Source organism: Chionomys nivalis, chromosome 7, assembly GCF_950005125.1.
Source record: "Chionomys nivalis chromosome 7, mChiNiv1.1, whole genome shotgun sequence".
In the NCBI taxonomy this organism is placed as follows: domain Eukaryota; kingdom Metazoa; phylum Chordata; class Mammalia; order Rodentia; family Cricetidae; genus Chionomys; species Chionomys nivalis.
This window is the reverse complement of record NC_080092.1, coordinates 58,861,569-58,889,330: the sequence shown is the minus strand read 5'-3', so window position 1 is coordinate 58,889,330 and position 27,762 is coordinate 58,861,569. Positions and strand designations below refer to the sequence as shown.

Sequence of the window (27,762 nt, the reverse complement as noted above, 5' to 3'; positions counted from 1 at the left end):
GAAAAACCAAAAAAAAAAAAAAACAAAAAAAACCACAAAACAACAACAAAAAAAAAACAACCAAAATAAAACAAAAACAACCCCCAAAATAAACAAAACACACACACACAATGAAAGGTGTGGGCATAAGAGATCTTTATTTTTACCAGAGGGGGACAGGCAGTGGGGCAGTGCAACATCCAAACCCCAGACCAGACATGCAGCATTCACATGCAGAACAGCTACCCAGGCTGGGGCAGGGCCAGGGGTGGGGCCAGGGACCATGGGACACCCTTGCACCCCTACTAGATACTTGGGCCTTGGGCTCTTCTGCCATCAATAGTGCAAAGATACAGAAGATTTAGCTGCTTCCTATGGCTAGAACCCCATCATGCTGGCCAAGAAGACAACGGCATAGAGTGAGGTCTGGCCAGTCTGCAGCACTTGGTTCTCTTATAGTTGGCACAGCCTTGCCCCCTGGGAGAACCCCATGCCCAGGACAACTTCCAGCCCACTAGCAGGAAGATCTAGAACCTTTCCTGACCCCAACAGAGCTAGATATTGACCCCAGAAAGACTAAGACCCACCCCACCAATCAAGGACAAGCCAATGAAGGGGATGTCCCTGAGGCATCCTAAGGCAGTAGTAAACTGAGGAAGCTGCTAGAGACGAGAGGCCTTGCCTTTGTGCCTCTGGGGTACAGGGGAGAGGGGCAGGCATAACAGCAGGCCTGGGCCTGGGTATGTGTGAAGGGCATTACTCTAGGCCCAAAAGGCCATGACCACTCAGGCCTCAAAAGGCAAGAGTGTGTGGGTCGTGATCTTCCTGTAACAGAGTTTAGGGCTAGATGTCTAGATGTTCAGACCAGGAGAGAGCCGAGTGGGTGTCCTGCCCAGAACCCTTGTACCCGTGCTCGGCTCTGCCAGGACAAGGGAAGACAGACAGATACATGGAGAACTTGAAGGCACCAGGATTCTGAGGAACAGTGGGCCACTCCTCACAGACAGACAGTGATTGCAATAAACAACTTCAACTTCAGCTTCAACTGTATGATGTGTGTGGAGAGGGGAAGAAAGGAGGAGAGAAACAGCCAGAGGAAGAGGCACGTATGGCAGGAGAGAAACACACTAGATGAATGTGGCAGTTATGTGAGGGCGTGAAGAAGAGAAAGAAAAGGCTAACAGGAGAAAAGGGAGGATAGCCAGAGATGGCCTGAACACGCCGCACTTCTGGTCCCTACAAAATAAGGCACCAGAGTCAGTAACGTTCTCGTTGTCCCTGTGATGTTGAAACAGGTGCTGCAGGGGCCGGCAGCTGCCGAAGGACACGAGTCTGCAGGACCTCACACCTGTGCACCGGTGGCATTCCTGATCAGGGGTATCTGCAAGGAGGAAGGCTGGAATGAGGGCTGTGCAGCCCAGGGCCGGCTAGGGATTCCCACCACAGACAGGTACACACCTTTGATAGGTCCACACCGGTGAGGGCGTGCACAGAGGCAGGCAGTTCTGCTAGCAGCCGGTTCACTTCTGATGTCACCTTGCTGTTGTCCCCACTAAGAACTACAATCTCATCAACTTTGGCCAGGGGGGCGGAGATTTTGGCAGCAATCTAGGAGTGGGTGTTAGGAGAGTTTAGACAGAGTGCCACTCTGTTCACCTGCCCTGTCTAGCACTTCTCTCTTCTCCATGTCACCCACTCCCAAAGCAACCCAGACAGCAAGGGACAGCCGCAGAGGTCCATGAGCCAGATAGCCTGGGCCTGCTGGAGGCTTCCTGTCTGCCTGCTGAGTGTTTTCATCACAGCCTCCAGCAGTGTGTGGATGTTACCAACTGGGTCCAGAGAAATCCTGCCACTTGCCCAATGGTCAAGCAAGGAGACTAGAACTTTGAGTGCAAACTTGCGTGGGAGGAACCTCACCTGGGGCAGGGCCTCCAACACCAAGGCCATCTTGGCTGCATCCCCATACTTCTGGTAGGCCTCAGCCTTGAGCTTCATTCGCTCAGCCTCTGCCTTGCCCATTGCCTCAATGACTGCTGCCTCTGCCTCTCCGATTTTACGAATCTTCTCAGCTTCTGCTTGTGCCAACAGGACTTGCTTCACCCTGAGGGAGCCCAGGTCATGCAGATCTGTTAGCTAAGAAATGCTGGGGCTCCCTCCAACCTTACCTGGGCCCAGCGCACCCTCTAGCTCTCTCTCTTTTTTTTTTTTTTTTGTTTGTTTTTCGAGACAGGGTTTCTCTGTAGCTTTGGAGCCTGTCCTGGAACTAGCTCTGTAGACCATGCTGGTCTCGAACTCACAGAGATCCGCCTGCCTCTGCCTCCCGAGTGCTGGGATTAAAGGCGTGCGCCACCATTGCTCGGCTAGCTCTCTGTTCTGGTGGCTGTTAGGGATGGGAGACATCTGAAGGGGATGCCCTGTCCTGTTAGCTCTTGTGGGACACAAACCACCGGCTCCCAGCTGCGAGGGGGAAGGTCTGACAAGGAGGCCCTTTGTGCTAACCACAATCCCAAGCACTCTGGACTCTTAACTTATTGAATCTTCCAGACAACAGGCTTGGGAGCTTATCTGCTTCAGAGAGGAACAGACTTGGGCAAGGGGGTAGTGTAGCTTCCAAGCTGTGGCTGGGAGCATGTGGAACACTGAGCACAAAGCAGCCTCATGAGCCTGCCTGCAGGGTCCAGGCTCTCACTTTTCACCCTCGGCAATCTGCTGGATGCGATGGGCCTCTGCCTCTGCAGGGCGGCGCACTGTGGCGATGAGCTCCTTGTCAGTGCGGAGGATCTCCTGGGTCTCCACAGCGATTTGCTTCTTGCGCTGAACCACCTCAATCTCAATCTCTTCCTGCCGGATCTTCTGCTGCTCTCGGGCCCCTTGCAGCTCATAGGCCAACTGGGCCTCAGCTGTCTGTAGCAGGAAGAGTGGCACATGAGAAGGTGGACCGCATACCGAGTCCCGTGCCCTGTGCCTGGGGTCCTAGGTCTCACCTTGATGTTCACCTCTTCACTGAAGGCTGACTTTTGCAGCTCAAAGGCTCTCTTGGAGTCAGCAATCTTGGTGTCGGCCATGAACTTCACATCTAGCATCTCCTTCTTGCACTCAGCTTCCTGGAGTAGCAAGGGTAGTGGTGAGAATTAGCAGAGGGACCACAGAGCCATCAACCCTGCGCTCCCTCGCGGGCCTGTGGCATGAGAGGAAAACCCTGCATACCCGGATGCCTGCGTCCCGTTCTGCCTCTGCCACACCAATGTCTGCATCTCTCTGCACCACAGCCGTCTGTGTCTTGCCCAGGGAGCTCAGATAGTCTACTTTGTCATAAACGTCCTAAGGAAGAAAGGTGGTATAGTTGTCCCAGGAAACAGTCTCCAGTACGAGGGTACCCCTCCTACCAGGTACTCATCTCTAGGTGGACAGAGGGTACAGGCTTCCCATTACACCTTACCTTGATGGTGAAGCTGAGGATTTCGATGCCCATACGGCCAACATCAGGAGCTGCCACTTCCCGTACCAGCTTGGCAAACTGGTCTCGGTCCTGATAAATCTGTTCCACAGTCAGAGTTCCTGAAGGACAGAAGGAGCATAAATCAATCTCCAGGGGCTAGCCAGCTGAGAGCGCAGGAAGCATCTGAGGGCAAGCCTGGGTGCATGTAAGGGTCAAGCAGTGTGAGCTGGATTTTCCTGAAGTCCTCTTCAGGAGTCTAACCCTGCGCTTCCTTGTGTAGCAGCGTGAATGAGCGAATGTGTCCCAAGCAGTACCAGACATCCAAGCAGGCTGCCACCTGCCACTTCAACACCTTCCTCTTCAAGTTCCCATTTAAAAAAAAAAAAATCTTTTTTTCTTTTTTTGAGACAGGGTTTCTCTGTGTAGCCCTGGCTGTCCTGGAACTCACTCTGTAGACCAGGTTGGCCTCGAACTCACAAAGATGTGCCTGCCTCTGCCTCTTGAGTGCTGGAATTAAAAGTGTGTACTACCACTGCTGGGATAAAAAAATTCTTAAAATGAAATGTATTTATTTTTATGTGCATTTAATTTAAACTTTAAATGATTTGCTTATTTTTATTTTGTGTGCATTGGTGTTTTGCCTGTGTATATGTCTGTGTGAGGGTGTCAGACCCCTGGAACTGGAGTTACAGACAGTCATGAGCTCCATGTGGGTGCTGGAAATTGAACCCAGGTCCTCTGGACGAGTAACCAGTGCTTTTAATCACTGAGCCATTTCTCCAGACCCTAAAATTTTTATTAGTATTATTTTGTGTATGTTTGTGTGTGTGGGGGTGCACATGCCTGTGTACAGGTGCCTGAAAATGCAAGAGGTCAACCTTATCATTTCTCAGACACAGTCCACCTTGTTTTTTGAGACAGGTTCTCTTATAGAGGATTTTCTTTTTGTTTTTCAAGACAGGGTTTTTCTGTATAGCCCTGACTGTCCTGGAATTCACTCTGTAAACCAGGCTGGTCTTGAACTCAAGATCTACCTGCCTCACTGAGTGGTGGTGGCGCATGCCTTTAATCCTAGCACTTGGGAGGCAGAGGCAGGTGGATCTCTGTGAGTTCGAGGCCAGCCTAGCCTACAAAAACTAGTTCCAGGACAGGCTCTAAAAAACTACAGCAAAGCCGGGCGGTGGTGGCGCACGCCTTTAATCCCAGCACTCGGGAGGCAGAGGCAGGCGGATCTCCCAGCCTGGTCTACAGAGCTAGTTCCAGGACAGGCTCCAAAGCCACAGAGAAACCCTGTCTCGAAAAACCAAAAAAAAAAAAAAAAAAACTACAACAGGCCGGGCAGTGGTGGCGCACGCCTTTAATCCCAGCACTTGGGAGGCAGAGGCAGGCGGATCTCTGTGAGTTCGAGACCAGCATGGTCTACAGAGCTAGTTCCAGGACAGGCTCCAAAGCCACAGAGAAACCCTGTCTCGAAAAACAAAACAAAACAAAACAAAACAAAACAAAACAAAAAAACAAACAAACAAAAAAAACTACAGCAAAACCCTATATTAAAAAACCAAAAAAAGCCGGGCGGTGGTGGCGCACGCCTTTAATCCCAGCACTCGGGAGGCTGAGGCAGGTGAATCTCTGTGAGTTCGAGACCAGCCTGGTCTACAAGAGCTTGTTCCAGGGCAGGAACCAAAGCCACAGAGAAACCCTGTCTCGAAAAATCCAAAAAAAAAACCCCAACTATTTATATTAAAGGTGTGCACCACCCCCAACTGGCAATGGTGGCTTTTTTTTTTTTTTTTTGGTTTTTTGAGACAGGGTTTCTCTGTGGCTTTGGAGCCTGTCCTGGAACTAGCTCTGTAGACCAGGCTGGTCTCGAACTCACAGAGATCCGCCTGCCTCTGCCTCCCGAGTGCTGGGATTAAAGGCGTGCGCCACCACCGCCCGGCTCAATGGTGGCTTTTTAAATTTTAACTATTTTTGAGAGAAGAGTATCTCTGCAGAGTCCCTGGTTAGCCTTGTACTATGTATACCAGTCTTAACCTCACAGAGATCCAGCTGCCTCTGTCTTTAAAGTGCTGGAATTGAAGGTGTGCACCACCACTCCCAGCATGCGGTGGCTTTTGAAAAATCTTGAGTTCTGAAAATTGAACTCAGGTCCTCTTGCTTGCAGACAAGCACTGTACCAATGGAACTACTTCCCCAAGCCTATTTTTTCCCTTTTAGTGCTGGGGTCAAACACTGGGCCTTTTGCACGCTAAGCTTTATCATTGAACTATACCTTCAGTTCATCTTGAGTTTTCAAATTAAAACTTAGAAAACATTTTAGCTCAAACCTCAGTGGGACGGGCTCCTGGCCCAGCCATGCACATGTTCCTGGCCCTGGCTCAGAGGCTGGGCAGGGCCTCACCAAGGATGGAGCGTAGATGCCCTTCCAGGGTCTGTAAGACAACGTTCTTAATGTCCTGCACATTCTTGCCCAGGAACTGTTCACAGGCCACAGCTAGGAGCTCCTTCTCGGTCATGATCTTCACCTGCCAAGGACACAGACACCGGAGTGAGCTGCAGGGTGGCGGCCCACGCCCTGAGCAGCAGAGGCTGGCTGTCCGCTGCGCCTCACCCCTCCTTGTCAGGCTTCTGAGACCCCTGGAGGGATGGCTGCAGCACAAGGAACTCTCACACTGACATTCAGTCTCCACTGGTGGTCCCAGGTCCTGATCTGGCCTCTCTCACACGCCTTTGGGGCTCATCTTCCCACCCCTCCAGCCCACCGTTCACACACCAGCCAGCTCTTCCTCTGCAGCCGGCAAAACCCCGAGGCTTAGGGGCAGCGAGTATGAAAAGGAGAGTGAGCAATAGGGACACAGACAGACAAATGGAGTTGGAAAGAGTATAGACAGGGCAGGAGACAGGTCCTCAGGGTCTAAATGAGTGTCTTTGCCTCTCCAGGTGTTCTGTCAACTCCCTCATCAGAGACAATAACAAGTAGAGAACCTCACTGCCCTGTGAAGTTGAGTGTGTGTTAGGGTGGGACACCCCTTCCAGGCCCCAGTTGAGGTAAATAAGCAGCTCCCAGAATGCCTAGAGGCCAGAACGCCTCTGCCTCACAGAATCTCTTCCTCTGGGCACCCAGGGAACAAAGGAGCCCTGAACCCTGGGGTCCGTTGTGTCCTATGCCTGCAAAAAATGAGGGTGGGTTAGTGAGATAGGAGCCCTTGACACTGGTTTTGCCTTGACAGGGCCACTGAGGAGAGAAGAGTGTCTGTTAGTTTTGCTAGGTGGCCAAGCAGGCCAAGTCGGCATGTTTCAATGCTGATGATCCTGTTGTAGAGGTGACAGGAGTTCTGGAGAGAGACATCCCCTGGTTGGTGTCCTCTCCTCCTCCTCCCCCCAAACCCCAGAATGGGGACGAGGCACCTCAATGGACATGCGTGGGGCTGCTGAGTTACTATACCTGGGCGACACCCGTCACAGTTAAAGCTACCCCCTCGGCCGTCTCTACGTCCTCACAGCGGGGCTGCAACGTCATAATCTCTAGGGAAATCCTGCCAAGAAATGCAAAACAGGGGCATGGGTCTGGGGGCCCAGGGCTTGGGGTGTGGAAGAAACCAGTACCTCACTGCTCCAGCTGGGACACACCTAGGGTCCCAGTAAAGAGGAGTCTTCAGAGGTATGTAGCTGGCTGTATGTGCAAAGATCATGGGAGAGAGGGCAAGGTAGGAGCAGGTGGCTCCAGGGGAAGCAGGTAAGTGGGCGATATATGTGTACTAATGTTTTATGTTCATCATCCTGGCTTGAACTGATAGGAAAATCAAGCAAGAAAGAAGTGGCTGTGGCACTCTGGGGCTGATGGGGACAGGAAAGCCTAGGCTATAGCAGTGTGTGTTCTAGGACAGAAAGTAGGGACAGGGACTTCAGACTGTCAGGGAGGCTGTGCATGGGTGCCATCTGAATGTTCCCCAGGGGTCTCTACTTGCTCCTGGGTCTCCTCAGGAGGCTATTTAGAAAGGTCTGCCTATTGTTTTTTTTTTGTTTTGTTTTGTTTTTTTGTTTTTTAGAGACAGTGTTTCTCTGTGGCTTTGGAGCCTGTCCTGGAACTAGCTCTGTAGACCAGGCTGGTCTCGAACTCACAGAGATCCGCCTGCCTCTGCCTCCCGAGTGCTGGGATTAAAGGCGTGCGCCACCATCGCCCGGCAGGTCTGCCTATTGGGCAGGCATGCTGAGGGTATGCCCACAGCTAGGCCAATGTATAAAAAACTCTACACTTGCCCCTTGCCAGGGAAGGTTATGACTTGAAGGACACCTTTTGGTATTGCAGGTCATAAGAAAAATGCAGGCTGGGGTTATACTAGCATATTAACCCTAGAAAGAGCTGTTGTACCCCAACAATCTGACTTCCCCATGTCTTCATTTAGCTAAGCTTGAAAGGTACCTGGGCACTGTCAGAGGTCTCAAGTATAGTGCTGGAATAGAAGGAATTATGATTGCTGAGGGAAGCTTGGACACTATTCGTGCCACACAAGGTATTCTGAGCCGCTTCTTGGGCCTCTGTACTGAATGAAGCCTGCCTTTCTTTCTCTTGGGAGCAAAGGCTAATGAGTGAGGATGTCCTTCTTCACTAGAGCTGGTGGGATGCTTAAGGAACAAAGTGGGGATGCTGGGTTTTTGCCTGAGAAGGCTGCAGGGCAACTTAGTATTGAGGAAAGGGAAGGGCAAGATACTGTTTAAATCTCTCCAGCCTGGGGAGCTACTAGCAACAGCTGGTGGGGGCTTCTGATGTCCACTGCCTCATTCCCAGTTCCTGAAACTAAGAAGATGCATACCAGAGAGCTGACACATGAAGCAAGGAAGGTGGGAATCTGCACATCACAGAGAGAAGCTCTTGGAGCTGCTCAGCAGACTAGCCAAGGAAAGACACCCACTGGGTGACCTGGCAGAACCTGCAGAACCCTTCAAGTGTCCTCTATTTGTTAGTCTTAAGGGGCAAAGGCAAGGAACCTGGGGAATCTACCTGAATTTACCCTGGCATCAGAAGCAGCAGAGAGAAGAGTGAGGAGGGAGGCACACTCTCAGGAGGAGAGTCCATCCAGTTTCTGCCTGCCAGGCCCCACAGGGCAGGAAGAGAAGGTTAGATATAGAGGAGGAAACAGGTGAGTTATTACCTGTGCAACCCCTGTTACGAATAGCGGGACCCCCTCCGACGTCTCAATATTCTCACAGCGACACAGGATGGTCATAACCTCCAGAGACAGTCTGAGGAGCAGCCAGGGGGTAGGGCAAGGTAGGGACAGGAAGGGTAGGAAGGGACACAGTAAACACACACAGTGGTTACCAGATAAGCACGGGTGCCTAACATCTGGGGCATGATGTGGTGCTCTCCGTATTTCCACCCCCCACCCCCGCCATCTCAGTCTAAGGCTGCAGGAGAACACAGCAACCCCCTTGCTGACCTGAGGCTTCTAGTCTGGTCTTCTCCCCTTCCCCTTTTCAAGGAGGAGCTGCTCAGCTGGGGAAGAGGTCTGTTAGTGTCCAGAGCCAGGGCCAGAAGTCAGAGGGCCTAGGTAGAGGGCACTCAACTTGCAACAACGTCACTTTTCCATGATCTGGAGGACTTAGCCTTATCTCCACCCTCCTAACAAAGGACAATCTGTTTCCAGAAGTCAGGATGAGGTGGCCACTCTGGGAATTAATACGCCACAGCAAATACTTAATCCTCTTTGGGATATGGACTCTCAAGGTTGGGGTTAATATCCCAATTAAAAAGGCAACTGGAAGCCGGGCTGTGGTGGCGCACACCTTTAATCCCAGCACTCAGGAGGCAGAGGCAGGCGGATCTCTGTGAGTTTGAGGCCAGCCTGGTCTACAAGAGCTAGTTCCAGGGCAAGCCCCAAAACTACAGAGAAACCCTGTCTCGAAAAACAAAAAAAACAAAAACAAAAACAAACAAAAAAATAAAAAAAACCTAAATAAAAAGGCAACTGGAAATCTCAAAGAAAATTTGGGATGTCTGATCAGGAAGGGGGATTAAAGAAGGCTGGGAAAGAAAGAATAGTTATGCAAGAATATTCACAGTAATCGATGAGGGACGATGGAATTATTTAATTTGGAATCCCAAAGTTGGGCACGGGCAAAGAAAAGAGTATTAGCACAGGAAACAAGCTGGGCGGTGGTGGTGCAGACTTTTAATCCCGCCCCAGCACTTAGGAAGCAGAGTAAGTGCATCTCTGAGTTCCAGGACAGCCAGGGCTACAGAGTAAGTTCCAGGACAGTCAGGGCTACACAGAGAAACCCTGTCTCATCCAAACAAACAAACACACACACACACAAAAAAAAAAAAAAAAAAAGAAGAAGAAGAAGAAGAAGAAGAAGAAAGAAAAGGAAAAAGGAAACAAAGCGTGTGTAGCTGTGTGGTGATTCACTCCAGCTGTGTGCACGTGTGCAGGGCAGTGGGACAGGCAGAGGCAAGCTACAGAAAGTGTGCTCAAGGAAGGGAAAGCAGAGGCTGAGAGCAATCGGGCAGAAGTAGGTGGGTAAGGTGGGAAGGCTGGGGAGGGACAGGCGAACCTCATCTCTGGGCGAGGCTGCTCTCACAGCTGCAGCCTGGGGGTTCTAGACATGCAGATGTGCAAATGTTGCCTTCATTTGATCCCTTAACACTGGTACCCCTAGGCCTAAGAGTACTTTTTACATTTTTTTTTTTCAATGCTGGGGATGGAACCAGGGCCTTGCACATGCTGGACAAATACTAAACCAGTTTACTACATCTTGACCTGGCTCAGACAGGAACCTACCCACCAGAGCTCTCTTCTAGGAAAGGAGAGAGGGAAGCAGGAGGAAGGAGGGAGGGCGGGAAAGAAGGGAGGGAGGGAGGCTGCAGCTCAGATGCCAAAAGTAGAAGAATTACTCAGGAAAGGAGAAAGAGCTGCTCACATAAGGGCCTCAGGGTCAGAGGAGGTTGCAGCAAAGAAAAGCAAGAGGATTCACTGAGCCCCGAGAAGAATGGCTGACACTATAGGTGTAACATACATCTTGGCTATGGAAAGTTCTTCAAAAGGGACATTGTTAGATGCCTTACTCTTCTTTTTTAAAATTTCATTTTTATGTTTAGAAGTGTCTGCCTGCAACATGTATGATTGTGTACCATGTGTGTGCCTAGTTCCCAAGGAGGTCAGAAGAGGGCACCAGAACCCTGGGACTAGAGTTACAGACAGTTGTGAGTGGCTATTGCGTAATGAGAACTGAACCTGGGTCCTCTGAAAGAGCTCCCAGCCCCTCCCCATCTTTCTGAGACAGTCTATAGCCTAGCCTGCTAGTCAAGAACTCTTTGTAGCCCAACTCTATGTTGACCACCAAATTAGGCTAAGAAGCCTCTGCTCTGACCCAAAGGCTCCTGCCAGGCTAGGGAAATAAAGGTACCCGGCTATGGAGATGTCCCACAAGTGGGCTAGGGGCTGGAGAAGGGGCTAACTCCAGAGAAAGGAGGAAGAGCAGAGGAAGCTGCAGAAGAATCCTCACCCAAAGGGAGCATGTTGGACTTGAATCCAGCTCTCACTTCCTACCTGTTGTCAGGGAAGCTTAGCCTTCCTGTCTTGGAACTCTGCTCCCTCGGGTAAGAACTAGGAGTAGGAGGCCTGAGATGTAGAGAACAGGATGCAGGGCCATTGCTGAGGCAATGGCTATCCTTACAGGACAGGTCTCTGCCAAGTCCAGCTGTCTGGGCCTGGTGTGTGTCTCTGGAGGGTGTTCCCATGTCTTCTGGAAGGCTAGATGACCTAGCCAGATGTGCATAGGGCTCTCTGAAGTGGAAACTGTGGCTGATTATGGCACTGATGGCCTTGGGACAGAAGAGTCAGTCCCTCAGCATTCCTTAGGTAGGAAAAACAAAGTAAAGGGAGAAGACAGGAGAGTGGAGGGGTCACTGGGAATCAGTGATGTTGAAAAGTCATGCTCCCACCCCTCAGCCTTAGTACATGTAGACACCCAAGAGCCTCAAGTCCCAGCAACATCATGCAGACACAGGGCTCTCTGCAGACGGGTGGGAGCTAAGGAGGAATTTCCATCGCTACCCGCTTGGGATACCAGCTCCATATTCTACCAAGAGGAAAGGATGGTGGCTGGAATGGTCCTGGGTTGTAGGCACTGATGCGGCAGGGGAGGCTGGATCAGGCCCTTGCTGAGCTCTGGAGGCACCAGCAGGAAGAACTATGGTGGGCACTATGGCAGCTAACTTCTCTGCCTTCATCATGCTTATTTTTCAGTCTGGAGACTTTCCATACTGACTTAGGATTCCAGACTGTTCTGCCAGGCCCCAGGAGAAATTCTTATACCCCTAGACCACTGCTGTTACAGATCACATCTGACTGTACATCCATTCTGACTCTAGCTCTCGCCGGAATTGTCCCAAGGCCTGTACAGGAGAGGCTGTACTTACTAGGTTCCAGCTGATGGTTCCTCCCTCTGTACCCCTTTCAAATAGTGTATAATCGAGACTTTTTTTTTTTTTTTTTTTTTTTGAGACAGGGTTTCAAGCAGCACAGGTTGGTCTCAAACTCATTATGTAGCGGAGGCTGGCCTTGAACTTCTGATTCTCCTGTCTTTACTTCCCAAACGCTGAGGATTATAAGCATGTGCCAGGATGTCCGGTATAGTTCTGTATATGGCAACCTGGACTAGAACCAGCAGCTTAAGTTGGTTCACATTTTCAGCAGTCCTTTATGTCAGTCCTGAAGGCTGGGATGGAGGACATGAGCCTGGCAAGCCTCTCTGAGAAACTGAGCTAGAACACAGACACTAGGATCTGCCTGGGCCTGACTGACTCTGCAGCCCTTGGGACAGAAGCAGGACCACTTCCAAATGGGAAGAGCACTCAGTAAATGAGGGGTGGGGGAGAACTGTGCTGGTTGTTTTTGTCAACTTGACACAAACCTGGACATCCTGGAAGAGGGATCATACTGTGAGAAAATGTCTCTACAGACTGGCCTGCAGGCAAGTCTACAAAGTATTTTCTTGATTAATAATTGATGTGCAGCCGGGCGGTGGTGGCGCACGCCTTTAATCCCAGCACTCGGGAGGCAGAGACAGGTGGATCTCTGTGAGTTCGAGACCAGCCTGGTCTACAAGAGCTAGTTCCAGGACAGACTCCAAAACCACAGAGAAACCCTGTCTCAAAAAACCAAAAAAAAAAAAAAAAAAAAAAATTGATGTGCAGGGCCCAGGCCGTTACAGGAGTTGCCATCCTGTGCAGGTGGTGCTGGATGGTTAAGCAAGCCCCGAGGAGCAAGTCAGTAAGCATTTTTCCTCCTTAGCCTCTGCATCACTTCCTGCCTCCGGTTCCCGCCTTGAGTTCCTGCCAGGACTTCCTCAGTGGTGGAGTGTGACCTGAGAGTTGGAAGCTGAAGAATTTCCCTCCTCCCCAAGTTGCTTCTGGTCATGGTGTTTCATTACAGCAATAAAAATCCAACTATGACAGGCCCACAGGACAGATCTTCCTGACGTGTGCCTCCTGTATCCCCGAGGAGCCCATTTCTGGCCTCCTCCCTGCAGATGGAATGGGATGGGAGATGCTCCATCTGGCTATGTGATGAACGGAGTGGGCCCACTGGAAATCTTTCTTGCCCACCAGGATGAGATTCCAGAGACCCTAGGCCCTTACCTCTGAGTGTCGGAGATACACCACCAGGCCCAGGCCCAGCCGCCAAACACATACTGTTTATAGTCGGAACCGCAACAGCCCCCTGGGGAGCAAAGCAAACCACCATTGGTCAGTCAGTTCTTGGGTCTACCTGCCCTCCATCCCAGTTCTGGCCTGTTTTACATATTATTTATTTGTTTGTTTGATTGCTTTTTTCTCTTAAGAGACAGGCCTTTTCTGGGTAGCCCTGGTTGTCTTAGAACTCACTCTATAGATCAGGCTGGTCTCCCAAACTAAATATTGTTTTTAAATTACATTTATTTGTGTGTGTACTTGAATCTGTGCCACAGCCTGTATGTGAAAGTCAGAGGACAGCTTGTTGAGACCAGTTCTCTCCTTCTACCAAGGGGATTGAACTCAGGTCATCAGCCTTTACCCACTGAGCTGGCCTTGAACTTTCAGTGACCCTCTTGCCTTAGTCTCCTGAAAGACAGGTTATAAATATGAACCACCAAGTCTGGCTTTCTGTTTTTTTTTATTTCAAAACCAAGCTTACTACATATATATGAATATATAGCCCAGGCTACTCCGATCCTCCTGCTTCTGCCTTCCCAATAATGAGATTACAAGTGTGTGGACCACCACACCCAGTTAACTCTGGCCTATACTTGCTCTGAGATTTGACAACAGTTACTATTGATGGCCAGGTGCTGAGATTACCCATAAATACAAGTTCTCCCTGCCTTCAGAGTAGGACTTAGTTTTTTTTTTCTATTTTTATTTCACGTGCCCTCGTGTTTTGCTTGCATGTATATCTGTGAAAATTGGAGTTCCAGGCAGTTATGAACTATCATGTGGGTGCTGGGAACTGAACCTGGGATTAAAGGCATGCACCACCACCGCTCGGCTAGAACCTAGTTTTTTTTGGTTTTTCGAGACAGGGTTTCTCTGTGGTTTTGGAGCCTGTCCTGGAACTAGCTCTTGTAGACCAGGCTGGTCTCGAACTCACAGAGATTCACCTGCCTCTGCCTCCCGAGTGCTGGGATTAAAGGCGTGCGCCACCACCGCCCGGCTTAGAACCTAGTTTTTAAGATAGACGATTTGCATCCAGGAAGGTGGTGGACACTTTATACACTGAGAGGCAGATCTCTGTGAGTTCCAGGATGGTGGTGGATACTTTAGGCACCAGGAGGCAGAGATAGGCAGATTTCTGTGAGTTCCAGCATAGCCTGATGGCCAGGGCTATTACACAGAGAAACCAACCAAACAACGAAACTAAAAACCAAAACAAAAAACCAAAAAACAACAACAACAAAAACCCGGCAATCTGTGTAAAAGGATAAGCATATTTTGGAGTGTGTAAATCTTCAAGAGGACAGACCAAAAGTGTGGATGACAGCCAACAAGTAGAGAATCTGTTTCCTGGCTAGGGAAATAGAGATGAAGATAAAATCATCATCTTCTTCTTCTTTTTTTTTTTTTTTTTGGTTTTTCGAGACAGGGTTTCTCTGTGGTTTTGGAGCCTGTCCTGGAACTAGCTCTGTAGACCAGGCTGGTCTCGAACTCACAGAGATCTGCCTGTCTCTGCCTCCCAAGTGCTGGGATTAAAGGCGTGCGCCACCACCGCCCGGCCCCATCATCTTCTTCTTTTTCAAGATTTTATTTATTGCCGGGCGGTGGTGGCATAGGCCTTTAATCCCAGCACTCGGGAGACAGAGGCAGGTGGATCTCTGTGAGTTCGAGGCCAGCCTGGGCTACAAGAGCTAGTTCTAGGACAGGCTCCAAAGTTACAGAGAAACCCTGTCTCGAAAAACCAAAAGATTTTATTTATCTGTTGTGTACACAGTGTTTTGCCTCCATGTATCCAGGTCAGAAAAGGGCACCAGATCTCACTACAGATGGCTGTGAGCCACCATGTGGTTGCTGGGAATTGAACTCGGAACCGCTGGAAGAGCAGTCAGTATACCCTTAACTGTTGAGTCATCGCTCCAGCCTGAAGATAAAATGTTATAGGAGATTAAAGAAATGGCTCAATGGCTAAGGCTGCTCTTCCAGACGTCCCAGACTTGATTCCCGGCACCCACATGTTGACTCAGTAAGTCCAGTCCCAGGAGATCCAATGCTCTCTCTGGCACCAGGCACATATATGGCATACATGTACATGTTAGCAAAACATTCATACACATAAAACAAAAATTTATTTTTATTTTTTTATTTTATTTATTTATTTTTCTTTCTTTCTTTTTTTTTTTTTTTTTTGGTTTTTCCGAGACAGGGTTTCTCTGTAGCTTTGGAGCCTGTCCTGGAACTCCCTTTGTAGACCAGATCACCTGCCTCTGCCTCCCAAGTGCTGGGATTAAAGGCGTGCGCCACCACCGCCCGGCTTAAAACAAAAATTTAAAAACCTCACAGGAGGTTAGACATGGAAAAAGTATATTCTGGGGGTGGTATCATATCATGAGGCTCACTCATCATTGTGAGCCAGATGGAGTGGGATTGAGAAGCAGCCCTCTGCAGAGGAAGCAGTCTTAGCAGTCCAGGCAACAACCTTGCTGTGCTTGACAAATCTATCTCAGTGGGGCTGGTGCTCTACTCCCAAACCCAGACCATTCAGGATCACCTTGTTCCCCTTGTGGACACAGGAAGGGTGGTGAGGCCTCAAAACTAAGGCTAGCTTTTAGTAGTGAGAGGAAGGAAGACTTCAGAAGGAAGTGGTATGTTCTCTGCTCAGAAATGAAAAAAAACAGTTGCTGAAATTCTCACGGTGAACTCCCGCTGCTCACTAAGTCCAGGCAGCGCTAGGAAAAGCTGCGCAGGAGTTAATCTGCCATGCAAAGAAACATACAGGAAACAGGAATCAAAGAAAACAGAACTTTGGAGGTTTTAGAAAAAAAAGTTTGGTTTTCATGAAAGCTTAAGGATGCTTGCCTCCCAAGAGCAGCAGCACAGTAGTCTTTTGTGACTGGTTCTACTGTCTCTGAGGACCTGTCTCAAAACCACCATCACCAGTAACGACACAACAGAACAGAAACCAAGACCACTTTTCTCCAGGAGGAAGATACTGAGGTAAAGAAAACAGACCAGACAGCCCTTGGGAAACCCAGGCACAGTACGCGGCTGATAAAAGTGTGTAACTTCTGGTGCAGGATTTTTTTTTTTTAAAGACAGAGTCCCATTACGTAGGTCAGGCTGGCCTGGAAGTCACAGAGACTGCTTGCCTCTGCCTACCAAGTTCTGGAATCAAAAAAGCTGGTTGGCTTTTCGCTTCTTTTTAGCTGGATTGAATGTGAAGTTTCTGAATGCCAGTCAAGCACTCTATTACAGCTGGAACATTATCATTCTAGAAATTTTCTGCATGGGTGGAAATATATCTATGGTGTACAAAACGGTAGCCAGGATTTTGTGGGCAGATAGAATGCTGGATGCAGAGAAGAAAGATGAATGTGCACTGTTGAAAGAAGACACTGCAAGCTGGGCAGTGGTGGTGCACGCCTTTAAGCCCAACACTCAGGAGGCAGAGGCAGGTGGATCTCTGTGAGTTCGAGGCCAGCCTGGTCTACAAGAGCTAGTTCCAGGACAGGAACCAAAAAGCTACGGAGAAACCCTGTCTCGAAAATCAAAAAAAAAAAAAAAAAAAAAAAAAAGAAAATCAAAAAAAAAATAAATAAAATTTATTTTTATTTTATGTGCATTGATGTTTTGTCTGCACGTATGTCTGTGTGAGGTGTCACATCCCCAAGAACTGGAGTTACAGATAGTTGTGAGCTGAGGATGCTGAGAATTGAACCCAGCTCCTCTGGAAGAGTGAGGAAGAGACCTGGTCAGTTGTCCTCATCAATTAGACCATGCAACTCTATATGGACAAGTTCAACAGAACCACCATATATGGGCTGCCCATGTGTGCTTCAGCACTGCCAGGGAATGAATTTCAAATCCATGTCCTTTGGAAGAGCAGTCAGTGCTCTTAACTACTGAGCCATCTCTCCAGTCTCTTAAAGTCATTTTTGCTATACTTATATATATACTTCTACTCTTGTTTGGGGTATTGTGTATATAACTCTTCTAAAAATGTAATTTTTGTTGTTGGTGGTTTTTTTGTTTGTTTTTTGAGATAGGGTTTTTCTATGTAACATCTCTGGCTATCTTAGAACTTGCTCTATAGCCAGGCTGGCTTCAAATTTACAGAGATTCACCTGCCTCTGCCTCCTTTTTTTTTTCTTTTCTTTTTTTTGGTTTTTCGAGACAGGGTTTCTCTGTGGCTTTGGAGCCTGTCCTGCAACTAGCTCTGTAGACCAGGCTGGTCTCGAACTCACAGAGATCCGCCTGCCTCTACCTCCCGAGTGCTGGGATTAAAGGAGTGCACCACCACCGCCCAGCATTCACAGAGACCAGAGTTGGTGCCATATCTTCTAGAACTGGACTGACAGGCAGTGGTGTGCTGCCTGGTGTGGGTGCTGAGATCCAAACTCTAGTACCTCCTGGAGCTGCAAGCGCTCTAAGCTCTAAATACTGGACCATCTCCCCATCAACTGTTTTTTTTTTTTTTTTTTAAAGACAGGATTTAGTCTTCAGCTCAATCTGGCCTTGACCTCATGGCCAGGGGTAAATTCGTTTGTTGGCTCACCTTGCTTTTCAAGGGAGTGTCTCTGCCCCGAGTGTGTTGAAAGAGAGGCCTTAGAGGACAGACAGTTACTCTGAAACCTGAATCATCATGGGATCAAATAAAATTGGAAGAGAGCCAAAAATCACAACTCCTGCATCTTCTGGCCTGGCCAGGGCTGGGGCATGCTGCCTTTGACCAGTTTTAGGAGACTTCTCAATGCACTGTGGGAATAGGTAGTATCTGTGGGGGGCCAAACGGGACAGGTGGTGGATGCCTATCTCTTACTTTTTTCTTTTAGTCTTTGGCCTTGGGAGCAGTCTGTCACAGATGCTTTGCTGTAGCCAAGGGCAACATGCCAGGTTCCCAGAGGCAGTAACAGGAAGCTGGAATCTGGCAGGGTGCCCCTACTCCCAGCAGCCTCTTCCCCTGGAAGGTATTTCCCAGTTCATTATTCTTGGCCCGAGCACCATTTTCGGTGTAGGTGTGTGTGTGTACACACTTGTCCGTGCAGGCACATGTGAAGGCCAGAGGTTGAGATCAGAATGTCTTTCCTCACCACTTCCACCCTATCTGTATGTCTGTCTGTCTATCATGAGACTCTCTCACTGAACCTGAAGCTGGCCATGGAGGTACACACCCTCCCATCTCTACTCCCCAGCATTAGAGTTACAAGCATATGCTACAGTGCCCAGTTTTTACATGAGTTCTGGGGCAGGGGGTGAGGGGGCAAGACATTTACCCATCCGGCTTTCTCTGGAGTCTGTTGCTTTGCTTTTGCAACAGGGTTTCTCTATAGCCCTGGCTGTACTGGAACTCCCTCTGTACATGAGGCTGGCCTCAAACTCAGAGATCCACCTGCCTCTGCAGCAGGGTTTTACTATGTGGTTCCAACTGGCCTGGAATTTGTGATACTGGTTCTTCTGTCTCCTCAGTGTTGGGATTACAGGTATGAAACACCATGCCTGGTTAACAAACCCTTTTAATATTCCAGCTGTATCTAAGGATTCATTATAAAACGTATCAAAAAAAACCCAAAAAACCAAATAGGTAATATATGAAAATAGTTTTTGAAGGCAGGATTTTATGTTGCCCAGGCTGGCTTTGGACCTTTTATTAATGTTGTGCTTGTATGTATGTCTGTGTACCACATATGTATGGTGCCCACAGAGGCTAGAAAAGGACATTGAATCCCCCTCCTAACTGCTGAGCCATCTCTCCAGCTCCAGGTTTAAATTTGACATGTAGCTGAGGATGATTCTGAACTTCTAATTCTCCTACCTCCACCTCACATCACAACTGTTGAGAGTCAAACCTAGGGCTTTACATTCTAGGCCAGGAGTCTACCAACTGTGCTATATCCTCGGCTCTGAATTTCAGGGACCAAGAGCACTCTTGCTCTTGCAGAGGACCTTGGTTTAGTTCCTAGCACTCATATAGTGGTTAACAACTACTGTCTGTATCTCCAGTTCCAGAGGACAGGATGCCCTTTTCTGATGTCCTTTGGTACTGCATTCATGTGGTACAAAGATATACATACAAGTAAAACACACATACATGTAAAAAAGGTTTTTGTGCCTTTAATCCCAGCACTTGGGAGGCAGAAACAGGTGGATCTATTAGTTCTAGTAAGGACAGCCAGGGCTACACAGAGAAACCCTGTCTCAAAAACGAAAAGATTTAGTGATAGATGTACTTACTACTACTACTGGTTTAATTTTTTTTTTCTTTCTTTTTTTTTTTTTTTGGTTTTTCGAGACAGGGTTTCTCTGTGGTTTTGGAGCCTGTCCTGGAACTAGCTCTTGTAGACCAGGCTGGTCTCGAACTCACAGAGATCCGCCTGCCTCTGCCTCCCAAGTGCTGGGATTAAAGGTGTGCGCCACCACCGCCCGGCTCTTTTTTTTTTTTTTTTTTTTTTTTTTGGTTTTTCGAGACAGGGTTTCTCTGTAGCTTTGGGGCCTGTCCGGAACTAGCTCTTATAGACCAGGCTGGCCTCGAATTCACAAAGACCCACCTGCCTCTGCCTCCCAAGTGTTGGGATTAAAGGCGTGCACTACCACCACCCTTAATTTCAAAGTAGGAATAAGTAAAACGACTTTTTCTTCTCTCTCTCTTTCTGAGTTAGGATTTCTCTGTGTAACAGTCCTGGCTATGCTGGAACTCACTTTGTATTTGTAGACCAGGCTAGCCTCAAACTCACAAAGATCCACCTGCCTCTGCCTCCCAAGTGCTGGGATTAAAGGCGTGCGCCACCACCGGGTTTGTTGTAGAGATCTGCCTGACTCTGCCTCCCAAGAGCTTGGATTAATGGCATGTTTGACCACACCCAGTGAAAAAAATCATTTTCAACATTTGTGTGTGTATGTTCGTGAATGTGTATGTACATGCGTGTGTAGGCCTCTTGCAGTAATTGTTTCTTTCCCTCCAACACGTTAGTGCTGAGGAGTGTACTCAGATCATCAGGTCTGGGCAATTTCCATCACCCGCTGAAACACCTACTTGGCTCCAGATTCTGATGTCTAAAAGCCTTCTAGGCCTGAGGAGTGTGGCACAGGGACTGACTGGCATGAGCTGAGTTCCCAGGGTTTGGTTCCCAGCACCGCTCACACCAACTCAAGCTGGGTGTGGAGGCATAGGCCTGTAATTCCATCAGTAGGGAGTCAGAGGCAGGGAGATCACTGCGAGTGCCAAGTCGATCCTGTTTACATAGTTCTAGTCAGGGGTCCCAAGAAAGTCTGTCTCCCAAAACAAACAAACTCAAGTGCAAGTCCTAGTACCTATGTCAGGTGCTCATAATCATGTGTCACTCCAGCTCCAGGGGAACTCACCACCTGGGGCCTCTGTGGACACCTGCACTCACCTGCACATATCCCCAGATAGACAAATACACAGCTACAAATAATAAAATCTTAAAAACAAACAACAAAAATCAAACTAACTCCCCCCCCCCCAAAAAAAAAACCCTGGAAACCCAAACCCACTCAAATTATTATATGGCACCAAAAGTCATCTTTAACTATGAAGACTGGAGGGAGCCAAGTCCAGGTTTTAGGATGCCAAAGTTGGCCTCTCTGCTTTCCCTTCTGACCCCATGACTTTTGGTCTTCAATGAGATGGGGTATTTCTCCCACTGAAGCAGGGTCCAGGTTGGGGACTGTGAGGATGTCTCAGTAAAGACTGATTTTGAGATCCAAACAACACCTAAGGGCATGTTGAGGGCCCAGTGGATTCATTACACCTCCCCAAGAACGGCAGCTGTTAAGCCCTGGCTCAGAGTTTCTACCTCCCTCTTTGGCAGCCAGCCTTAGTAATTCTGCATACGAGCTGAAAATCAGTGCTGATGGAGAGAAGAGATTACAGTTGCGAGCTTGCATGCAACAGGACCCCAGGTGTCTTTAGCTGCCTTCTAAGACACCCCAAATATACCACATAAATAAATATACATCAGCTTGAAGGCTCGCAATGCTGCAGTTCCCCCAGCCCCACCCAGCCAAATCTAGAGCTTGCTGCATTTTGTAATCTAGAGCTCTACAGGCCAGAGCCGGGTTACCCAACTGTAGAGGCCGCACCCGCGTTTCCAGTAAGTCCTGGCAAGCCCCAGCCTGCTCGGAATTAACGGGTCTGCCTCACCCGGAAAAGAGGGTCCCGTGCCTCAGGCCCTCCTCGTCAGGCACCTGCCTTCCAGAGCTACGCGACCGAACGCTTGAACCCACACACATCAGAAGCCCCAGCCCACTGTAGAGCGCCCCGGGGCCACACCGTGGGGTGGGGGACACCGCTCTAACGGGGGGGGGCTGACTTAGGGGAGCGCACCCTCGGCCGGCCTTCTCCGCTCCCCTGCCCTCGCCGTCGCCTCACCTGAGACCACCAGTGCCTCGTTGGGCCCCACCGTGTGGCAATTGCCCATGGCGCCGCAGGCAGACAAGCAGACACCTGGTCTGCAGTGACCTGGAGGTCTACGGCGGGTCCCGCAGCACCGGCCACCGGCCACGCCCAGCCTCTCCCGCTTCCCCCAGAGCCGCCTGCCTGCGCCCCTCTGCGGCCGCGGCCCCGCCGGAAGTGTGGCGGCGGAGGGCGGGGCCGGAAAATTGAGAGAGGCGGGAGCCAGCGCGTGTGTAGTCAACTCTCGCTTTATTCCAGAGGGCTTGGTCCCCTTAGCACCTTTGGGGCCCATCAGTAGTAACACCTCGCGCAGCGTCACCTCGGGCGTTCGCCCTACCTCCCCCCCCAGCTCAAATCCCAGTCTGTGCCCTGAGTCCTTTCTAGTCCCGCCTCGGTAAGATGGGGGTAAATTAACCTAGCTCGAAAGTTGCAAAGGTTCAGTGATGTTCAACATCAGCAGTGCATCGACAGCAAAGTCCCTGGCCTTCCCCGCGAATCACTATTCAGGGAAGGGCCCAGAAACCTGAAAAAAAAAATCCAGAACATCACAGTATCTAACATATCATCCCCGGATCTGGGGTTACTGTCCGTTTTAGGAAACAGTAGTTATTTCCTTTCATTAGTAAAAGGGCCATTTAGGACATAAGAGGTCCCCAAACGTAACTACCGAGGTAAATGTGGCAACCTCTCAGTGCCCAGGCACCCAGCTGAGATTTTAAGAGGGGTCCCACGCACTACAGAAGCATTCTAGCCTGGGGGTCAGGAAAGTTAGTGTGTGGGCTCAGCCTTCACCTGAATTCTTCGCTGTGTCAATTTAGGCAAGTCTGATGAGCCCTGAAAGCTATGAGAAGGTCCAGAAATTGTGGTTTTCTCAGGGCTGGGGACATTCAGGGATGATGGGACCCCTGAATCCTGAGGTTGGGGCTCTTCATCAGAGTCATCATCATCCTCTCCAGGCTCAAGCCCTGCCAGCTTCTTGGTAGCTTTCCATAGCCTGTGGGCAGCCTGGTCATCTCTAGCAGCTGCGGAGACCTCCTCCACATGGCAGTTGGCAAAATATCTCCCACTGAGGGGCTCAATGCCCTCCTGCAGAGCACAGTACAGGGGTGTCTGGGCACCCCCTTGAGGTGCCCTGAGTACCAGCCAAGCCAGTGGACGCAAAATAGGACTCAGCCATCCAGGAAGGTGACGCAGGAAGAGCTCCGAGTTCACAGGTCCTGTGGGCAGGAAGAAAGAAGAGCTGTGGAGGCAGGCAGTGAGGGCCCAGGGCCCAGGGCCCAGGGCCCAGGCAGAGGGAAAACATCTAGGAGCAGATGGCAAAATCTGGATCCAGGGGAAGCAGATTCCTACCGGAAGTCTACCATCCTAATGACCCGTCCATTCCCACCCCCCAGGTTGCGGTCATTCTGTATCCTTGGCCACCCGATCTCCATCATTCATTTATCTCTTTTTGTTATTTTGTTTTTTCAAGACAGGGTTTCTCTGTGTATCCCTGGCTGTCCTCAAACTCACAGAGATCCACCTGCCTCTGACTCCTGAGTACTGGGATTAAAGGCGTGCGCCACCACCACTGCCTGGCTTTAGCCATCCCTTCTTAAGCACCTAGCATATAGCAGTCACTGTTTTGAACACTAGGGAATCTGTAATTGTAATAAAAGTTTAATAAAGGTTAGTATTATTGCCACTGTAATTACAAAGAAGCCTTGGGCAATGGTTTTCTAAAATGCAGTTTGGAGAGCTAGGCAGGGCAGATGTTCACCTGTTGTAACTTATTGTCTAAAGATGAGGATGATTCACTATCTTTTTTTTTTTTAAAGATATATTTATTATGTATGCAGTGTTCTGTCTGCATGTATGCCTGAAGGCCAGAAGAGGGCACCAGGTATCATTACAAATAGTTGTGAGTCACCACGTGGTTGCTGGGAATTGAACTCAGGACCTTTGGAAGAGCAGCCAGTGCTCTTAAGCTCTCAGCCGTCTTTCCAGCCCTATCTTTTTTCCTTTTAATCTATTATTTTGCTCAGAGTAAAAGCTTCAGTAAACCTTCAGACCCTTCCAGCTCCAGCCCATCTCGAGGACCTCATCTTCTGCCATCACCCCACTCTGTTCTCCTCACAGCCATCCTACAGCACAGCAGCAGTTCCTGCCTTTGCACTTTCTCTGTCTCTTTCAGGTCTGTGCTCAGTTCTTTCCTTTATAAACATCTTCCTTGACTATCACTGACAAAACACAACATTCTATCTGAGAACGCTCTCTCTTCCTGTTTATCTTTCCTCTTTGGTCTGTTATCACCCGTCATTGGACAGGAGGGTAAGGTCTGTGGTTTTTGGTGTTGGTTTTTTCAAAGAGTCAGGGTTCTCATTATATATTCCGAGTGCTGGGATTAAACATGTGAGCCACCACACCTGGCAGATTTCTTTTCCTTTGCATAATTTTTAGGTCCTGGGGATTGAACCCAAAGCTCCAGACCAAGGTTGGCTCACTGCTTTTGCCCTAGCACCATAATGCCTATTGTATAGTGGATACCCACAAAGAGAGGGCTCCTTGACTGAGTGGTAATTTATCATTATCACCATCATAATTTTTTTTTTGGATGGTGCTGGAGATCAAACCCAGGGTCTCAGCTTGACATGGTGGCTTATACTTGAAATCTAAGCACGAGGCAAGACAACTGGGATGAATTTGAGGCTTGACTGAGTTACATAGAATTCCAGGCCAACCTGGGCTCCAGGGTGAAAAACAACAACAGCAAAAACCGCTGGGTGGTGATGGCACACGCCTTTAATCCCAGGACTTGGGAGGCAGAGATGGGTGGGTCTCTGTGAGTTTGAGGCCAACCTGGTCTACAGAATGAATTCTAGGATAGCCAGGGCTGCTACACAGAGAAATCCTGTCTTGAAAAACCAAAAACCAACCAATCAAACAAACAAACCAAAAACCAATGAACCAGGGGCTAAAGAGATGGCTCAGTGGTTAAGAGCACTTGCTTCTCTTGTAGAGCACCCAGGTTGGTTCCCAGTACCTACACAGATAATCACAGCCATCCCTAACTTCAGTTCTAGGGGATCTGGCCTATGGGGACACCATACACAAAGACACACAGACAGATACACAGACACACACACACACACGGTATATACATGCAGGCAAAACACTAATACACACTCATTAAAAAACAAAACAAAAAAAAACTTAAAGCCAGGCATGGTGACCCACACCTTTGATCCCTAGTACTCTGGAGGCAGAAGCAGGTGGATCTCTGAGTGTTTGAGGCCAGCCAAGCCTACATAGTGAGAGGCTGTCTCAAAACCAAACCAACAAACCAACCAACCAACCAACCAAACACCCCAAGCTTAAGTAAGTGAGTAAGTAAACAAACTCAGGGTCTGGCCTATACTAAGGCAAATTTTTCACCACTGAATTACAGCCCTGTTCTTATTTCCTAGCAAGTGATCAGCACCCAACCTTATAGGTAGAAAGGAAGTAAACAGGTGAGGAGAGAGCCTGGCTCCAGGATCAGCGAGAAACAGGCTTTCTCCTTGACCATGTTTGCGTCCTGTGACTCATCAGGAGACTGGAGGGAAGCGCAGTGCAGTACAAAGGTGACAAAGAAGCAATTAGGAGCAATCAGGCCTCACCTGGGTGAGCTGCATAGCAGGTGACACCAGTGCCCTCGAGCTGGGTGGCAAGCTCCCGGGCAAACAGTACATTGGCTAGTTTGCTGTCGGCATATGCCCGCAGCTCCTGTTGCCAGCCCACCACTGGGCAATCTAGATGTGTAAAGTCGAGACGACCACGCCGGTGGGCAGCTGACGACACTATCACCACACGGCTGGGGGCACATGACTTCAGGCGGGATAGCAACAGGTGTGTCAGCAGGAAAGGGCCAACATGGTTCACTCGCAGAAGCAGGTTAAAGGCCTCCCGAGTCCGGCCACAGGAACTGATCCCTAGGGTAGAAGCTAGGTATGAATTGCTGTTTCGGGTGCCCCATGGGGCTCACGGAATCCCCAGCTGTGAGATGTGTCTGCTGGCCCCTGGTAGGGCCAAGCTGGAGGGACTACCTCTCCAGGCCACCAGCCACCCCCCCCTGCAGGGCCTACAGCTTCTCACCTGCATTGTGGATAAGGATGTCCAGCCTTGGTTCAGAGCTCAGGAAAGCAGTGGCAAAGGCCTGTACTGAGGCCAGACTGGCTAAGTCCAAGGCCATGAAGATAACCTCATTGTTTCCACTCTCCTGTGGAGCAGCAAGGGCTAGGATTGTTACCAGGTACCTCCCTTCCCCCTCTTCCCAGGCACCTGAGAACCTACCCACTAGGACTAAAACCTGCCCCAGTGCATCAGCATGTAATGGGTGTGTGGATTCAGATCTCCACTTTGCCTCTCACTAGAGTGTGACTTCAACAACATACTTAATCCTTTGGGCCTCTGTTCTCTCACTGTAAAATAGGATAATAATAATACTTTCTACTGAAAAAGAAAAAGAGTTGTGAAGATCAAACCAGATAAGATATATGTTATATCTGGTGTAGTGGCATACATTGGTTATCCTAGTTAGGAGTTTGAGGCAAAAGGATCATGAGTTCAAGACTTGCCTGAGCTACAGAGTTAATATATGTAAAATATTCAGCCAGCCCTGTGCAGATATTGCTATTATCATCCCCCCTCTCCGTTATTTTTTACCTTAAAATCTACTACAGGCAGCCTTGTGCCTGTTGAAGACAGCTTCTGCTCTGTAGCCCAGACTGCCTTGGAACTCATGAGCTTCCTTCCTCAGCCTCTTCTGCTGGGATTAGAGGTGTGTTCCATGTGTACCATGAACTGTACAGACAGCTGCAACTGTCTTCTAAACAGACTTTGGTCTTAAGCACTTTTTTTTTTTTTTTTTTTTGGAGACAGGGGCTTACAATGTGGTCCTGGCTGGTCTTGAACTCACAGAAATTCACCTGTCTTTGCCTCTCAAGTGTGTGCTACTGAGCCTGACCCTCTTAGTCTTGTTCTCTGCAGTCTAGGTACCAGAACTGTAATTCATTCCAAAAAGCCATCGTGATGGTCCAGAGCCTACTGAGGAGTCTTCCTGGAGCACAACTGCCTTAAACTCCTCAGTGGGATCCGTAAGGGCCTCCAGAAGCTGGCCGTGGCTCAGAGTCCCTTTAGGACATTCCTCTTTTCATTCCCCGCCCGTCCCCCCTCCAGTCTTCAATGAGACTCCCTTGTCTCAGGCATTTGCACTTGCTGTTCTTTCTGAGGCTTTTTATTAGCCTAAACCTTCCTTCCTTCCTTGTCTTTCCTCTGCCCAGGATGGCCTTGAGCTCCTGGCCCTGTGCTGGGATCACGCGTGGTCATGGTCATTAACTCTTTCTGATCCTTAAACGTCTCAAGACTAGCGACTCCTTTCTTGAGTAAGCCTCCTCCGGGGGGATTTGGTTCTGATGTTCCTCCCCTGTGTGTCCACTGTAGTGCCTGCATCCTCTTCAGTGTTTAAGGGACAGTGCGGCTCTCTCCTCTCAGATCTTGATTCCTCGCGTCGCTCTGCTCCGCCCTCCGTGTCCCCCTGTGGCCTCACCTGGCGGAGGTCGAAGACAGCTGCCTCCCCGCGCTCCCGGCTGCGGCAGGCCAGCACGACGCGCGCTCCCCGGCGCGCCAGCTCCAGCGCTGTCATCTTCCCGATGCCGCTGTTGGCGCCTGCGGGCGGCGGGCGGGAGCCAGCTGAGCCGGTCGGGCCGCGGCCACCCGCCCGGCCTCCCCGCCGCCCGCCCGCGCGAACTCACCCGTGACCACGGCCGTGCGGCCCCGCAGGCTGCCGATGCCGCCGCACGGTGGGGCCTTCACCAGGTTGTAGTAGACAAGCACGTAGGCGCCCAGCAGCAGCCCGGCGCCCAGGAGCAGCGTCTCCATGCCGGCTGTGCTCCGGCTCCCGCCCGGGCCTCGTCACTCCCGCCTCGGCCTCGCGAGGGCGGCGACAGGCGGGACGCTGCTGGGCAGGGGTGTGCGTGCCGCGCGTGGGCCGTGCGGGCGCCCCCTAGGCGTGCGCCTGCGTGCCCTGGCGGCGTGCCTGAGCGAGCATCTTGGGGCCCTGGGAGCGCCCCCTAGGCTCGTGAACTCCTGGGAGCGCCTGCCAGGTATGTACAGGAAACATCTGCGTGAGGGCCTGGTGGAAGTGTGCATACCCATGACCTTAATTTAAGATCACTGCTCACGGTTTGGGCGTGCTTCTAGATTCTGGGCGCGCGCCGGTGT

At 49.9% G+C, this 27,762-nt stretch overlaps 2 protein-coding genes across 3 annotated transcripts; both read right to left on the bottom strand.

The window, feature by feature from the left end:
* Positions 1-118: 118 nt before the first annotated feature.
* On the bottom strand, positions 119-21,689 carry Flot2 (flotillin 2). 2 transcript variants are annotated; one of them, XM_057776123.1, is made up of 11 exons: positions 21,499-21,689; positions 13,062-13,143; positions 8,572-8,662; positions 5,820-5,943; positions 3,419-3,537; positions 3,187-3,300; positions 2,964-3,083; positions 2,669-2,883; positions 1,897-2,080; positions 1,438-1,587; positions 119-1,360 (listed from the first exon to the last, which is right to left on the bottom strand). In XM_057776123.1, the coding sequence occupies exons 1-11, from the start codon at positions 21,545-21,547 to the stop codon at positions 1,322-1,324; spliced, it is 1,287 nt and encodes a 428-aa protein (XP_057632106.1). In that variant the 5' UTR covers positions 21,548-21,689; the 3' UTR covers positions 119-1,321. The 2 variants fall into 2 exon arrangements, with proteins under 2 accessions (XP_057632106.1, XP_057632105.1); XM_057776122.1 differs by lacking the exon at positions 8,572-8,662 and adding an exon at positions 6,864-6,954.
* A 75-nt stretch (positions 21,690-21,764) lies between these two features.
* Dhrs13 (dehydrogenase/reductase 13) lies at positions 21,765-27,496 on the bottom strand. Its single transcript, XM_057775321.1, has 5 exons — positions 27,294-27,496; positions 27,089-27,207; positions 25,636-25,759; positions 25,161-25,472; positions 21,765-22,739 (listed from the first exon to the last, which is right to left on the bottom strand). Exons 1-5 carry the CDS (start codon positions 27,418-27,420, stop codon positions 22,291-22,293), a joined length of 1,131 nt encoding a protein of 376 aa, XP_057631304.1. The 5' UTR covers positions 27,421-27,496; the 3' UTR covers positions 21,765-22,290.
* Positions 27,497-27,762: the final 266 nt, after the last annotated feature.

Bases quoted from the DNA above. Each gene is read 5' to 3' on its own strand.
- Flot2 (XM_057776123.1), bottom strand. From the start codon at position 21,547: ATGGGCAATTGCCACACGGTGGGGCCCAACGAGGCACTGGTGGTCTCA. The intron at 8,663-13,061 runs GTAAGGGCCTAG...GCTGCTCCTCAG, and splicing joins TGTATCTCCGACACTCAGAG to ACTGTCTCTGGAGGTTATGA. The intron at 1,361-1,437 runs GTGTGTACCTGT...TCCTCCTTGCAG, and splicing joins CCGGTGTGGACCTATCAAAG to ATACCCCTGATCAGGAATGC.
- Dhrs13 (XM_057775321.1), bottom strand. From the start codon at position 27,420: ATGGAGACGCTGCTCCTGGGCGCCGGGCTGCTGCTGGGCGCCTACGTG. The intron at 27,208-27,293 runs GTGAGTTCGCGC...CGCCGCCCGCAG, and splicing joins CCGCACGGCCGTGGTCACGG to GCGCCAACAGCGGCATCGGG. The intron at 25,760-27,088 runs GTGAGGCCACAG...GCTGCTCCACAG, and splicing joins CTGTCTTCGACCTCCGCCAG to GAGAGTGGAAACAATGAGGT.